The 16,970-nt window shown below is 39.0% G+C and overlaps 1 protein-coding gene across 4 annotated transcripts; it reads right to left on the minus strand.

Annotated features, from left to right (window-relative positions):
- Positions 1-50: 50 nt before the first annotated feature.
- cdk11b (cyclin dependent kinase 11B) lies at positions 51-15,539 on the minus strand. 4 transcript variants are annotated; one of them, XM_080898982.1, is made up of 20 exons: positions 15,498-15,539; positions 14,646-14,776; positions 14,190-14,329; positions 13,485-13,612; positions 13,254-13,395; positions 12,755-12,891; positions 12,406-12,525; positions 12,187-12,285; positions 10,043-10,174; positions 9,894-9,968; positions 7,006-7,235; positions 6,802-6,892; positions 6,587-6,708; positions 6,385-6,490; positions 6,094-6,215; positions 4,677-4,784; positions 4,195-4,311; positions 3,640-3,788; positions 1,228-1,417; positions 51-694 (listed from the first exon to the last, which is right to left on the minus strand). In XM_080898982.1, exons 2-20 carry the CDS (start codon positions 14,754-14,756, stop codon positions 602-604), a joined length of 2,412 nt encoding a protein of 803 aa, XP_080755108.1. In that variant the 5' UTR covers positions 14,757-14,776; positions 15,498-15,539; the 3' UTR covers positions 51-601. The 4 variants fall into 4 exon arrangements, with proteins under 4 accessions (XP_080755108.1, XP_080755106.1, XP_080755107.1 ...); XM_080898980.1 differs by having other exon boundaries at positions 12,755-12,930; XM_080898981.1 differs by having other exon boundaries at positions 13,254-13,398.
- Positions 15,540-16,970: the final 1,431 nt, after the last annotated feature.

Raw genomic sequence — 16,970 nt, forward strand, 5'->3', positions numbered from 1 at the left:
TGCATAGCTTGGACAGAGTTTATAAATATGGGAAAAAAGGCAGACAAAACAAAGTTTCAAACTTTATTTCTAGCAAAAACATCAGTTCCCTGTCATCAGGAGAGCTGACATTCCCATTTAAATTTTAACATTATGCTGGATGGAACACACAGCAAATGCTGCATCATTATACAGTAGCTCAGGCAGCCAGGAAATACCAACCATTTATAAAACCTGGTCCTCTCTCATGAAATATAAAAGGGAAAATAAAAGTCAAACATGAGAGAAACACTTTCGAATAGATTTATGGTTGTTTCTCCTCTTTAAGAGCTACAAAGGTCACATTTCAGTTAGTTAAATGGCTTAATATTTAAAAAAAAAAAAAAAAAAAAAACCCAAACAGGAAGAGTGGAAATTCAACAGGTTTGAGCCATCAGTCTTGCTGTGAGACAGTCTTGACTATGTGGTAACAGTTGTAAATGATCAGATACTGATCTGCTCTAAAGCTGTAAACCAGTGATACGATCCGGTTCCAAACAAAAAACAAAACAAAACAAGAAGTCCCACGAGTCTTTGCTGGATCTTTTCCTGTTTTCCAGCTGGGCGTCCTGAAGCTTGAGGCTCAGAACTTGAGGCTGAATCCTGGACCGACTGCAGATGCCCCCTGATAGCTGGTTGTCAAGTGGAAGCCAGTATCTCTCAGGTCATCATCGCCCTACAGAGACAATGGAAACATTCACAACTTGTAATATTAACAAAAACTTTTGAAATCTTGCACTTCTTACATGCTTATTACAAAACTGACCAATATTATTTTATGACTCTAGTTACCTTTGGAAACCCCTAACCTGAATTTAATGACGGATTTGATTACAACTAACAGTTTGTATTAAGACTATTATTATTAACACTCCAAATACTTAATCACAAGCTCAAGCTTTTTTTCACCCTGACGAGAAGAAAAGTGAGACAAAAATACACTTGTCATGGTCTAATTGGCGTGTAAGGCAGCAAATACCAACACTTAATTCCACTGAAAAATCTCAGTAGTGGCCTTAAGCTGCTGGGTGAGCCGGACCACTGCTGAAAACATTAGGAACTAAAAAGTGCTCATCATGGAAAACACGAGGAGGAAATACGCGGACACAAAGCAGAAGCCTGTAGGTCTGTAATCTATTTAACACAGGCAGCGTTCAGAAAGCCTGGTAGCTGTGTGTAATGGAGAAAAGTCAGGCCTAATGCTCTTACCAGGTGACTGTAGCCCAGGCCTCCCTCGGGTGGACGAGGACTGGTGCCTCGCTTCACCCTCTGCTGCTCGCTCTTAGCCGGCCAGGTGGGGAACATCGAGGAGTCAATGGGGAGAGGAGACTCCCTGAAGTACTCATGTTTGAGAGCCTCATCTGATGAAATCCTCTTACTGGGGCAGTAGGTGAGGAACCTGGAAAACAATCAATAATAATTTTAAACTTATGTTTTAGCAGCGTTTCATCAGAGATGCCAAACTGCCTCGGAGAACTCAGGCTTCTTGTGTGGACAAAACTGCCAGACCTGCTCTCACCTCAGGTTTTTTTTTTCTCTGCTATTCAAACGGGTCTGCCTTTTAGCTCAATGAAGGCCAGTTCCACAGTTGGAAAACCAATCAGGGCTCTGTAGGTAGGATTAACCATGAAGGAGCGATCTTTCTGTGCGATCTTTCTGTGTAATCAAAGTCCTGCTGATGGTTGTGTCTGATGCGAACATTTGAAGATTACACATGTGCCAGCTGACTTTTACTTTATTGGGTCACAGTCACACTGAGTAACGCTGGCATATAACTGGCATCAAAATGCTCGAAAAGCTCCATTTCACCGTTGTTTTCCCTACTTTTTCTACTCTAAATGATGTCAAAAAATTCATATTCACAATGTGGTTGTCTACAGAAGGACTACCCACCTAATCTTCAACGTCCCCAAATAATATTAACAAGGATCACTCTGATTATTCTGCAAAGTTACTCTTACATAGTCAAAGAACAAAAGTGTTTAGTGTATAACAGTGTATAACAGGCCCTGTAGTGACACAGTCTGAACACAAGGTGTGGTGCTGATGCCAAAGGCCAGAGAGTTTCTGCAAACAGTCGTAATTATACATGACAGGAGCAACACAGACTCAGACTGTGTCTGAGGGGAACCCTCCGTAAGTGAGTGCAGACATTAAACATAAAAGATTTTACAAAACAAATGATCTCTAATTTAACGTGAGAGGATATCTACAGGAGGATTAATGGCTGGGATTAGACAGACACCAGGTCTAGAAGACAAGAGCACTATACTAGCAACATAAGACAAAACCTGCTACTTGTGTCCAATGCACCATTTTGTTATGGAATTACAAAAATGTGCACTCTTCCTGTCCTGTAAGCTTGTTCCTTTTCTTGACTGAGGACCCAGCTGCTTTTCATTTGAGGACTACGGTCCTATTTATGCACGGGACACCAGGTAATGGAAACTCATTATCTAACAGGATAGAAACAGGACAGAAAACAGGCAGGATTCTGGCTCTCTAGGAGGATTAAAATTGGGATCTCTTAACTACTACATGTTGAAATGGTAAACGTATAACAGGTTAAAGAGTTGTGAATTGAAACCTCCTTCAGTTAGACACTGAATCTGGGTCTTCAAATGCTTTCACACACAGGAGAGGTGTGATATTGCAAACAACAACCAAAAAAACCATTGCTCTGCAATGTCAACCTGCCAGATACACCTCCAAAGTTTCTCTGTACTGCTCCGTTGTGAAGCTTTTCTAACAGCACTTCCCTACGTGTTGTACACTGACAGCTGAAGTTTCAGCAATTTTGGAAATGAACCAAATTTCCACCAAATTGTGGTTCCTCACACAGCAGCACAGCAAACATGTTGTTACCATCCTCTGCAGCTGGGAGCTAGCTGACCAGCATGGTTTTGTCATTTACAGGTGTAGAGAAAAGTTTCTGTGGCTGGTTAAAGACCTGAGAGGAGAGTTGAGAAGCTCATCTGCGCAGTGCAGAACAAAGCTGATCTTTGGAATGTGAGAGAAGAATTATGAAGCCATCACTGATTTTCCCTATTAAATGTGTGTTTTCTAAAACATTTTCCTGTACTGTGGAGCGTCACCATGGTGAGTGCGTGTGTGTGAAACGGAACAAGGGGGATGGAACTGGACTCCTGCTGGGATATATCCACTACTGCTGTCATGTTTTAAGAAAGCTTGCCAGAAGTGCACCGACTAAATAAAAAGCTGTGGAAAGAGTAACAGAATTTGACAGGGTAGAAAAGGGTTCGTCCAAGTAAGGCAATTTCCACTGCAGGAGCCATGCTGATTGTTACCTAATACATGCTCTTCATCACTGTATACCAGTGATATGTGTTCTCTCAACACTGAAAATTTGCCATCAAATATTTACACAAGTCTATGGGACTTATTCTCTATTCCTTAAAAATGGCTAATTTATAATGTATTTGACCTTTCTTTTCAAATGGTGTCTTTATGGTTTATAACCTCTTTAGTATCTTTTGAAAACACAGAATCTACAGACACATGAAAACAGACAATAGCTGCAATACTACAACCTGACTGCAGTGCAGTGAAAGGAGTTATGTTTCTTATGCAAGAGTAAAAAAAAGTCTCTAAAAATCCTACTTGTTCATGAGGTCAAAGCCTTGGTCTGACAGCAGTGCTCCAAAGCGCTTTCGCAGGTTGTTGTAGGGGTATTCTGTGAAAGTCATCTTCTTCACAGCGGGCAGCTCGCTGTAGCCGGGCCAGATCTTCTCGCTGGGCGACCCTAGATCCTAGAGTCAACACAGACAAGTCAGCAGACATACTTTTAGTCCACTCCCCCAAAAAAACAAAACAAAAACAAAAAGTGGACACGAGAGATTCCCAGTTTGGCTGATGTGCTCATTAACTGCAGAAGTGGCAAGTAGCCAGTCCTTGGTGCATTTCAAAACTGATCACTGGTAACAACAACATGGGAGGCCCAGGTAACATCGCTTCATATTGCTGTTATGCCTAATTTAGATCATTTAGTGTAAGGTATAACAACATCATCTGGGGTGACAGCTACCAGCAGCTCCACCCTGTGGTTCACTGCAGAACTGCACTCTGACAGAAAACCTTACAAGCAGTAAAAAGAAAAGCTTTAATATTTATAGTGACAATACCCCACCTTTTATAAGCACAAATGAAAGCATTTACCTTGAAAATCTTGTTAATTTGGTCAATTTCAGATTTTCCAGGGAAGAGAGGCTTCTGGGTGAGAAGCTCGCCAAATATGCAGCCCACTGACCACATGTCCACAGCTGTGGAGTATTCCTGCGGAGAGAAGAACAAACACAGTGGCAGTCCACAGAAACATAAAGTAGACTGTCTGCCTGGCACGTTCCTCCTGGAGTTTATGTGAAAGTGGATGCACACTGATGGGTCGCTAGGCCTCTGCCGTCTGACGGCATAAAACATGCAATGTAAAACTCTAATAGTATTTTGTGGTATTTGGTGTGTTACAAGCCAAATGCTCAACAGATGTTGTCTTCTATTGGAGAGATATGCCTTTGTGTAAAACAATCAGTCAGGATGATGTAACTATTATCTATGAAAGGCCATCACTTTACTGTCTGTAGTTTCAGCTATTGTATTCAGGATTCATCAGACTCCTGCAGTGTGTGAATTTGAATTCTCACCTTGGCTCCAAGCAGCAGCTCAGGCGATCTGTACCACAGGGTAACCACCACCGGGGTGTAAGGCTTCAGGGGGGAACCGTACTCCCGGGCCAAACCAAAGTCACCAATCTACAATCCAAGACGGATGAGGAGACCTTTGAAATGCTCTAGTTTGGGCTAAATAACAGTATTTCAGCATTAAAGATGTTTATATCAAAATCATCTGACCATTAAAGAAGAAATCAAATGACTGCAAATCCTGGCAGCAGGGAGTCATATTCAATTTGAAAAAAAATTACACAATCGAGTGTAATTCACATTATCTACTGCCAATTTGCATAAAATTCACACCAACAAGTGTCTGTAAAAATTTTGTTTATTTACACATGGACCCAGTCTTCACTACACTTTGCCAGAAATTCATGCTCTAATTGAATTCTACTAATCATGTGTTGTTTATGCAACTGTGTTCACGCTGCTAGCTTGTTGGAAAGACAGATTAATGAAATCACCTTTTGGCTTTCCTCCATTACTATGCTTTAAAAACAAATGTGAAAGATAAAAAAAAATGTAAAAAAAGTGAGACAGTATTTAAGAGTCAAACCAGGACTTTTAAGTGTTGTCATCTAGTGACTGTTCTTAATGAAGACTAGTGATAAACCAACTATCAGTGTCTCAGGTTTCGTTCACACTGCAGGTCAATTCCGATTTTTTGATCAAATCCGATTTTTTTTGTCTGCTTGTTGACACTACAAATAAAATGCGACAGCAAACGCACTCTAGTGTGACCCCTCAAAGCATGTGCAAAAGAAGACGTCACACACAACGCGCTCTATTTAGACCCAGAGCAAACAGTATTGTTTGACTGATGGCCCTTAATATAAAGACTTGTTTCTGACTTTACATTTAGAATTTTGCTTTAAGTTATAAAGTTATTTTGTTATTTACATATGGCCTAATAATTATCCTTATTGCTGTTTTAGAGAGGAGCGGTGCTTCAAAGGATAGTTGCTGATTTCTGTCAGAATCTGCAGATTATACAGTACAAATAACATGTTCACGTTTCTCCAACATCGTCTTCCCAACAGTTTCACTGGATGGCCAAGAAGCGTTCACGATGTCTTCTCGGGCGCTGATAATTGGCGTCTGTCTTGTGTCAGTGACGTAAAAGACTGATTTAATGCGACCTGACCATTCAAACAGCAGTTGCGTTCTAAAACATCAGATATGTATCTGATTCAGTACCACATACGAAAGTGACCCAGATCGGTTTTTAAAATGTTGGATTTGTGCTGTTCACACTGTCATACCATGATCGGATATAGGTCGCACAGGGTCAAAAAAGTCGGACTTGATGCGCTTTCGCCTGCAGTGTGAACGTAGCCTAAGGTTACCACACCATTAGTCCCTCAGAGTTAGAATTGCTCTCCTGGTATACCTTGAGAATACCCTTGTGGCTCAGCAGCAAATTGGACGTCTTCAGATCACGGTGAAGAATCCAATTATCGTGGAGGTGTCGGACTCCTCGGAGCAACTGAATCATCAGAGTCTTTACTTCTCCTGGAAGAGAAGGTGGCACATTGTACAGTTAACTACCTTCAGAGGTAAACCCAGAAGCAAAGAAACATCTATGAGATCTTACATTCTACTGAAGTCAGAAGATCTTTTTTCAACCTTTCTCTCACACAGACATACACGAAAATGGATTCAAGCAATGTATCCATTCTACCTGGCAGGAAGGGCTGCTTCATTGTTTCCATCAGACTCTTCAGATCATGTTCTACATAGTTCATCACAATGTAGATCTTGTCCATATTGCTTCCAACAACTATTTCCTGATAGGAAAGGATTAGTTGTATGTACAAATCATTAGTAGAAGCTGTAAATGGTGAAATGTTAATCGCTAAGCAAATATCAAAATGTTTTCTTACCCTTACTGTGACAATGTTTGGATGTTGAGCTTTGAGAATTGTATTGATTTCTCTTAAAGATGTGATGGGAAAGCCCTCCTTCTCCTTCTCCATCTTCAGCCTTTTCAGCGCAACAATCTCATCTGTGAACATGATACTATAGTCAGTTTTACTAAAAACAATAAACCCAGCTGAAGAGCACAAAAGTAAATAGATGAGTATCTTTCTTTTCATACCGGTCTTTTTGTCCTTGGCTCTGTACACCACGCCGTAGGTTCCCTCCTCTATGCGATTCAAACACTGAAATTCCTCAACACTGCGGCAACCCTGAACACAAAATGCAAGTCAAGATTATAACATACAGAAAATGGGCCAAAAATAATAACATACATCCATAATTTGCGCTCATATGGATGATGCGCAACATTTGTGACCCTAACCTGAAAAGCCGGCAGATATTTGGGCAGCTCCTTCTTCAGCTCCACAGGTGAGACTGGGGGAGACTCTGGGATGTAGTTCCCTTCTGGAGTGGCTGAACGGGAATGAGTTTGAGAGTGAGGGGTGGGTTCCCCCTCTCCTGCTTCTTCTTCCTCCTCATCTTCCTCCTCCTCCTCCTCCTCCATGTCCTCACCACTCTCTTCTGAGTCATGGTCAAAACGGGACTCTGGTACTGTGTGGTAAACGGTTACATGTTATAAATAAGGTATGCATTTTAAATGAATACATTACAATTTAGTTTCTAAATTGTAATGTATTACAAAATCTTGTTTTACAAGATTTTGAAAAACTCCTGCCAGGTTGGAGATTTTCGAAAACTCTGTTTTTGCGTTTACGTGTGGATGAGGAATACGGAGTTTGTCACGCAACATCAAAGGTGTGTGCCTTTTTTGACGTCACGCTGTGCGCCATGTTATTGTTTACATGAGATGAATTTCTACAATAACAGATAGACAAAATACTGCTACTGTTAATCTGACTATATTCAGTTTTTACACGCTTACATATACACACGCAGTTACTGTCCCTCCATTTAGAAAGGCAGAGACGTCACGGCGTAATTTTACATGTAGTTGTTTTTCTGTGTAATAATATTCAACATTGCTATCAATACATTTTTCAAAAAAATGCCTCTATGTGCAAAATGGGTTCAAAAACAAACAGCTGCGGGATACTGTTTGTCCGTGATTTGAACCGGGGGAACAAATGGTGGCAGGATCAGCCTGATATTATTTGTATCCCACTGTAACTTTACTGTATAAACAGCTAACATCGCCAAAATTTCAGGAGCAGTTAGTCATTATAAGAAGTGTTTGTGAACTAAAAATCAAGAATGTGGGATACTGTTTGTCTGTAAGGAAAACAAACTCTGCAGGGGAGACCTACCTTGGCACTTTTGCATGTAAAGCCAAAGGGAAGATATGCTTCATCATATTTTCTAGTCTTTGGCTTGGAAGCATTCATCCAAGCATTCATTTTTTTCCCCCTTTCTTTTCATACTGCCCCCCCCCCCCGCAATGGCTCTGCGCCCCACACTTTGGGAACCTCTACTTTAGGAGTAGCAGCACTTTTGGGGAATCATTTAGGGATAGCAAGACAACACCCACTTCGCTCATCGGTTGGATGAGATAAAGAATAGTTTCCCAGTAACATGGTTCATAAATGTGACACAGCACAGGAAAAGCTGTCCAAAAGCAGGACAAGAATCCCAACTCTGCACAAAAACAGCCATGTGATGGAGCAATCAAGAAGACATTCCAATATGTACAATATTCGTTTTCCATGAAATTAAGATAAGATCTCTCAAAATTATGTCAGAAAATTTAAATTACTGGAATTTTCAGATGAATAAACTCCAAACAATGTGTGATTTGTACACAAATGCTCATTCAGCAAACTTCTCAGATATGAGAGGAACATCCACAGCACAGTCACACACACCTGAGGTGTGACCCATCAGCCACCAAAACGTGCCTCATTAGTGATGCTGATGACTTTTCCATTTTTAGCTTGTGGCGATAATGTTGTGTAGATTGTGATCGAGGGGAGTTTTTATCAGAAGTTTAGTCATTTATGAATGTGCTACAGAGAGTATTTATTTTGCATCATTACTAAATCACAGTAGTTAAAAACAAAAAACAGCCATAGTTTGAGTTAAAAATGATGACTTTAAAGATTCTTTTCTTTTGCCATGCTAATGTTGTAATTAATTTATGTAATTAAGCATGGCGCAGTTTAAAAAGCGGTTTAAGGATATGGTTTTTACAGGGTACAGGGAAAAGGTAGAGATTTGATAGGGTGTTCTTGTCTAATATTTTCATGTGTGTGCGCATGCACGGGTTTGTTGGTATGGGTATATATATATATGTGTATATGTATGTATGTATGTATATATATATATATGTGTATATGTATGTATGTATATATATATGTATGTATATATATGTGTATGTGTGTGTATGTATGTATATATATATATATATATATATATATATATATATATATATATATATTAAATATATATAAAATTGTAGGTTGTGTATCCTTCAGGTGTTAATGGGGTTATTGAAAATGTGTATATGTGCGTGTGTGTATATACGTAGGTATGGATAGATAGAAACATATATGTGTATATATTAAAAAAAAAAAAAAAAAAAAAAAAAAATTACACATAACATATAATGTAATTACAAGGAGGTATTTCTGTAGTCTATTGATACTAGATAGTGGAAAAGGGGTGGGATTAAATAAGCTTATGCTTCTTCCTGCTCCTTTTTGAACATGGACGTTATTTGGAGTTGTGGTTGCTCGTTTTCCTTTGGTTTGCTTTGTTCATTTGTCTCTTTTAATTCTATTTTTTTTTTTTTATACTTTTTCAACATGTTCAAAATAAAGATTCAATCAATCAATTTAGTGACATAAGGTCAAAACAATCAAATAAAAAAATCTATACACATCTTCAAAACACCATCAGAAAATGTGTTCTCTTAAATGTGAAAATCCTGTACATTTTTAACAGTACTGAATTTTTTGCACAGTAACATTTGGCTGATAAAATCTAGCTATACAGATGCCTTGATGTCATCTAATTACCGAATATAAAACTAAAGTAAAGTAAAGGGCTTAATTTAAGGAACTTTTTTTTCATTCTTGCCTGAATACTATTTCATACTATTTCTGTGTTTTGCCCTTATGGTGGTGCGATTGTTTCTTAAAGGCACAGTCTGCAGTGTTAGAGTCCTGGCTGGGTATAAAAAGCTAAGAAAAAAAACCAACTCTCTACTTCTCCAAATATGATTTCTACTCTCTTTGATATCTGAGGTTTACTCACCTGCAGGTATGTGATTTCCATTTTCCCTCTCTTGTTCAAAATCTTCCCCAGACTGCTCGTCCTCACTCACGTCTTCTGAGAGGAAGAAAGCCACTTTGATAAGCATCTGATGGCAGTGATAGAACCGTATGGGCCACAAATATTTGTACCTGCACTCTGCTCAGACCGCCCTGAGCCTGAAGCAGATTCCTCCTCTTCTTCTTCTTCACCCTCACTCTGGCTGCTGGACTCTTCTTCATCTTCCTCCTCATCTTCCTCTTCCTCAGAAACAGACGCTGATGCTAAATGAAATAAGGAAAGATAAAAAAACTGTTTAAAAACTGGAAATTAACTGCAAATTAGGGCTGCACGATTAATCGTTAGAAAATCGCGATCTCGATTCATACTTATGTGCGATCTCATTTCCAAATGACAACGATTAATATAAAAAAAAAAAAAAAAGACGACGACCACGATTGTACCGCATTTTGATCCGGGACGTAATCTGCATGAAAACAAGCGCTCACTCTTCCTGCTCAACAAATGACAAGGGCGGAGCCTTATACCACGTGATACAGAAGCTGTGCCGTGTGATGCTAAAATTAGCAGGGAAAAAACAACGGCGAGCACGTCAGGGATGACGAGAAAGTGACAGGAGAAAATCCGTCCCGGTCAACCACCCAAACATCAATAACGGGAACCTTATTCAGCGCTTCCCTATACCCGTCAAACTCCCGCAGGCACAAAGAAATTACGGAGGCTATCACTTATCACCTGACCAAAGATTATGGCTCCCATCAACACTGTGCAAAACGAGGGATTTAGGAAAATGATCAACACCCTAGACAAATGCTACACAGTGCCGTCCCGCAACTATTTTTCTATTGTTGCACTACCTGTTCTATGCACGCAGTGTCGAGCAACGGTGGAGACGGAATTTCAAGCAGTACAACATTTTGCGGCAACAGCAAAACGTGAGACATTTGTTGTTTTTATGTTTATTTATTGTTTTTATGTTCAGTCTCAACTGTTACGAAGTTGATGTGCAGTTGATAAGTGCAATAAATATTTATACTGGAAAAGAAAATCGTGAGAGAATCGTGATCTCAATTCTAAGCCAAAAAATCGTGATTCTCATTTTATGCAAAATCATGCAGCCCTATTGCAAATCTACAGAGCCTTCCTAACACAGTGAGCTGTGGTAGATATTTGTTGTCATCCTATTCTTCTGATGATGATCAGAAGTCTTACCAAGTTTGACCAATCAACGAACATCCCTATCAATATTAATCGTCTGCTGTAGTGGAGTCTTTGACATCCATTAAGTTTAACTTTCTTAAACTTAATGGCAATAAAACAGAATTCATTTTAATAGGCACCAGATCAAAACTGACTACAATTCCAACCAGTCTTTCGTTATCCATTGATAACTCTGTTGTCACACCATCCCCTCAGGTTAAGAGTCTTGGTGTCATCCTCGATAGCACTCTGTCTTTCACAGCACATATAAATAATATCACTCGGTCTTCCTACTTTCATCTCCGTAATAACCGTCTTCGTCCCTCACTCACACTACACAGTACCGCCATATTTGTCAATGCTCTTGTCACATCTCGTCTGGATTACTGTAATTCTCTTCTCTATGGTCTACCTCATAAATCCCTCCATAAATTGCAGTTGGTTCAAAATACAGCTGCTCATATTATTTCCAGAACTAGATCCACTGAACATATAACACCTGTTCTTAAACAGCTCCATTGGCTCCCAATTCACCTCCGTGTCAATTTCAAGATCCTGCTTCTCACTTTCAAAGCACTTCATAACCTTGCTCCTCCATATCTATCCGATCTTCTCCATACATACTCACCCCTTCGTACACTCCGCTCTTCTTCAGCCTCCCTTCTGTCAGTTCCACCTGCTCGCCTGACTACCATGGGACTCAGAGCCTTTAGTTGTTCTGCCCCGAGACTTTGGAATGCACTTCCACTTGCTCTACGGACCACACACTGTCTCCCCACTTTTAAATCACTACTCAAAACTCATCTATTTAGAATTGCATACACCTGATCTGTCTTAGGCCATTTTTACCTTGCTCAGTTTTTATATTTGCTTTTATACTTTTATGACTGTTTATGTCTAAATTTTATCTACCATGTTTGCTATATATGCATTTTTCTTGTGTTTTTTATGGTATTGTTTACGTGTTACTGTAAGGTGACCTTGAGGGTCTGAAAGGCGCCTATAAATGTATTATTATTATTATTATTATTATTATCTGCTAATTGCTAAATCTGTAGGTTACAATTTAACTCACCCAGGGAGGATTCTGCAGTGCTAGTCTTCCTTTCATTATCACTGATATCCTGCAGATCAGCAAGCAGATCCTTGCTCTCAGGCTTCTCTTCTTTTGATGCTGCAGAAAAGAAAAAAATTAAAATTAGTATGAGTTACGTTGGAGCCACAATAATCTCTTAATAGTCTCAACAATAACCATTGATTAAAAAAAAAAAAACAAGAACAATTTAAAACTCACATCCGCTTTTCCGTGTTTCACTGTGATCAGACCTTTCTCTGGGAACACGTACTGGACTACGGCTGCGGTGACTTTGTTTTGGCTTGTCATCATATTCCTCAGGTAGCATCCGAGATGGCACTTTAGATGAGAAAAATTAATTAGGTAATCACTGATGCAGGTTTGCCTGACAGGCTGCAGGGTCTAAAAATCCCAATCCATCAAGTCACAGTTTAGCATTTTGAGACATTTGCTTACTTGCTTAAATACATTTGCTTCCCCAGTTACATGAGAATAAAATTATGACTCTTCTTCTGTGTTGAAATTACACAGCTGGGAAAGGACACCATGTTTAGTTACACTCACTGACCTTCTCGTCGAGTCCCTCTTTCTTTGCGTCGCTCTTCAGCTCTCCTCTCCCGGTCTTTTAGCTCTCGTTGTTCTTTCTGCTGTTCCCAGAGCTTTCGGTCACGCTCCCGCTGGCGCTCGAGCTGCTCCAGTCGGTCCCTGTGATCCAAAAAAAACCCAGCAGAGTCCACTGGAGGTCTGTTTGGATAATCCAAAGTTCACTCTTGTCACTGCTTTCTTTGGTTTCTTTAAATGGACAGTAGTTAAGTATTAACTTGAATTATTTATGTTTCATGTCTTTATTTAATTAAAAAAAAACATCACATATAAAATTAGTGTTTTTTTAAAGGATCAAACACATTAGCGCTGACAGGATTTAACATTCTGACATGCAATCAACAAAAGTTCAACAAAACAGATTTTCAAACAAGTTAGCGTTGACAATATCAAAGAGGCAAAATTATCAGAAATTATCTGAACTGACATGAGATTATTTACTTCTGGCCAAAGTTGGTGCTCACCTCTCTCTACGTGAATGAGCTCTGGCCTGTTCCCTTCTTTTCTGCCTTTCCCAGTCTCGCCGGGCTTTGTCCTCTTCCCAGTGACGTTTCCTGCGATCGCTTTCGCGCTCTTTTTCTTTATCTTTGAGTCGTGCATGTTTTCCTGCTGTTTAAGTAACAAACAGACATGAAAAAACAGCCCTAAAAATAAAAATATGTATCTGTAAAACATGTGAAGCAGAGTCTCTGAACCTCCTTCAGCTGAGTGACTGCGATGACGTCTTTTATCTTTTCGCTTCTCCTCTTTTCTGTGGTGAGATTTGTCCTTTCTTGCTATTTGCTGTGGAGGCTTAATTGCTAGTGATTCGTCTTCTTCCCCTCTAAAAGAAACAAAGAAAACATTGTGAGGAGAGTTGCACCAATTCAGAACCAATATCTGTCTAATACCCTTATGGATCATTCCACTAAAAAAATAAAATAAAATAAATCTGTTCAGAATTGGCTTTATAACCACTTATAAGCAATAGCAGACTACTTAAAAGTCAATAATCTGCTACTATTTATATTAATTATATTATTTATAGTACTCTGTACTGTATTGTACTATATTTTGCATGTTCATAATTTTTTGCCCTTATGTTGTAATTTTGCATTGCATGTTTAGTGTGTCCTCTGTATTGTTGTGCTGTCCCAACTGATACAGCAAATTTGCTTTGCCGCACAATAACAAAAAAAGCCCAACAACAACAACAACAAAAAAACGTGACCTGAATTAACATTATACAGCAGCTTTAAGCTCTTATAACTTTGTAATAAGTTATTGCTGCTAACCTGCATGCTAGCTGTATGTTATAGTAGCTTCTGCTGGTTATGTATACTAATTTCCACATTTAAAAAAAAGAAGAAAAAGTCATGGATCAGTTTACCCACTCATAATTTCCCCCAACTTCCAAGTACCTGTCCTCCATTGAGTCTTGACGTGCATATGGCGAGTTACGAATTGTTATTTCCATTCTTTGATCCCGAAGTTCTCCTTCCTCCGGAGTGTCTCGTTTGGCTTCCCGATCATCCGCCTGTGAAGCAAGGCCCTTTGAGAACTGGCCAAGACAAGAAATCCAGAATTTGGGGTTAAAGCCTACAAGAAGACAGTGAGTACAAGAGGGCTAACATACAAAAAAAGACCACAACATTTTTGTATTTAGCAACTTCACTAATGTTTAGACAAAATTAATTAGGCTATGTTTCTTAATAAATTCTATATTCCAATCCTAAATTAACATCTGGGTTTTAAGATAAAAATGCTAACATGACAATAACTGAGACCTAAGACATTAACTCACAAATCTGTTTGTTGCATTCTGTGTCAGCATGCATGTGTAACATAGAGTGTATATTAGCTTTTAGATACTTTACATTTTTCTGGCGTTTCGGATCAGTTTTCTCTTGTAATTCTTTTCTGCGTTTCTTCTCTAGTAAGATTTCATCAAGAGTTTTAACTTTCCAGGTGTCTTTTTCGTCCCCCATCGGCGTCTGCTCTCCACCGCCTGCTTTGCAACACAAACACACAGAGGGTTCAGTACTGTCTCCTTAGCTTAGCTTTGTTTGAATCAGAGAAAGGGGCTTACCATTTGTTAATTACTGATTTAATTTACCATTCAACTGAATTAGGATCAACGCTTCAGAATCCCACCCCCGTCTTTGCTTTGGACAACTACTAATAAAAACAGATTACGGCTTTTGAAATAATTAAATAAAGTAACGGAAGACAATGAAAGACTTGCGGATTTCCAATTTTAGCCGGTGGACATAACATACACTGTGTACACGCTGTTTAATGCCCTCGTGCAGTGTGTCGGAGAGTTCAAGTGTTGCTCAGCCGTCAGTCATTTTTACCACTTTCATATATCAGAGACGCCAACCAAGTGTAGTTAGACACGTACAGGTCGCCACCAAAAATAAAATACCCAATATTAAGTTTATATATACATAGAGCAACAGTCGAAAAGCGACTTCTTGCTAAATCGGCTGACTAAAGCGGTGGATGCTAACAAGCTAGCTACTAAACGGTAGTTAGCGAAAGCTAACATGGGGAATCACTGCTAAACAACTTCAACAGCTAATAAGATGGTGTTGAAAGAAACTACTCATATTGCCAATAATGTTAATCAATTACACACATATAGGCGTGTGCATATCTAAAACTGAAAGCATAAATGCAGTTAACTTTAAAATTATTGACCGAGCGAATGAAATGGTCAAACAAACCTGAAATATGCGCAGCGGTATTATGGCACACCGGAAGTTGCAACGCGCTGGTAACGTATGTAATACTTCCGGTGTAAAACAACAAGGTCAAATATAATATAATATAATATAATATAATATAATATAATATAATATAATATAATATAATATAATATAATATCACAAATCTTTATTGTAAGAATTAAATGTAAAAACTAAAGAAAGAATTCTGGTGGCTTATTTCCCAGGCTGTCTTGCAATTATAAAACAAAGTTGTATTTCAATAATAGATAGTGAAAAACAGGTGTCATTTTAAATGTCTATAAATAGCGTAAAACTAATGAAAATACAGTTAAAAGTCCAAAATGCATGCCCTCCTTCACTTTTTACAGTGCTGTACAGTGGGCCAGAAGGGAGGGAATGCAGGTCTTTTTTGATTATAAGTGCAGATATAACATCTATTTGTGCACGGAAGATCTTAGCATCTTACCAAACTACAGTCACAGAGGGTCGGGGAGGGGGCTTAAAAGCACCTTGCTGATGTAAGGTCATCGGCAGAGTAGAGCATAGAGAAGTTAACATATAATATTTGTCAAAGAAAACTACATTAAACACTTTCTTCTCAGAGTGGAGTACATGCCTCAAAATGAGTGATTGCTGAATTTATTCATACTACAGACACCAGAGGGAGCTGTTATTCCAACTCCATCAAACTGGATCACTAACATTCTTTGCAGTGTAGCCAAAGAAAAGACAACAAAAGACATCAAATCGAGTTTTCACTGGCACAGGGGAGTATCATGAGCATCATCATTAACATTTTTAGTTCATATGTAGCCTACTATCTGCACAGGATGAAACCATAATGAACCACACTGGGGTTTATAACTGAGATAGAGTCATATAATGAGGTGAAAAAAGAAGAGCAAGATTACAGCAGAATTTATGACAGACTGACATGTACTATGGCCAAGTTATCATAGGACGCAGGGCTTTTGATCTCTGGCTTAAATTTAAAAGTGCCAGCACAGGATAGACACCTTACCTTTTGGTGGTATTGCATTCTGGGCAAAAGGGATTTTTGTGGGTTACAACAAAAACAGTCCAAATGTTTAGGCTGGTTAAGTTTTTGACTCAAAACAGTGAGGAAAGGCAAATGCAAACTGATAAGACACATGTGGATGATGACATACAGGTGAGGGGGTGATCAAAGGTTAACAGGGGAAAGTCACAGTTCACAAAAATAGTATATAGCTTTGCTGCTTATTGAATAAAAACAAAGAACTTAGAGTGCTTTTATTTTTATTTTAGTAGAGACTCAAAACTTAGAACAGAAAGCTGCTGGGGTTTGGAAAAGAATTGAATAAATATTTAAAATATACTTTGACACATGCAAAGGGGGGGCTTGAACACCTGTCCCTTTCCTGGTAGGTGCCCAAAGTGCCCTTTTGTTGACGCAATTTTTTTAAATGTGTGTGCGTGCAGAGTCCTGTC

Source organism: Rhamphochromis sp. 'chilingali' (genome assembly GCF_963969265.1).
Source record: "Rhamphochromis sp. 'chilingali' genome assembly, chromosome: 12".
NCBI classification, from domain to species: domain Eukaryota; kingdom Metazoa; phylum Chordata; class Actinopteri; order Cichliformes; family Cichlidae; genus Rhamphochromis; species Rhamphochromis sp. 'chilingali'.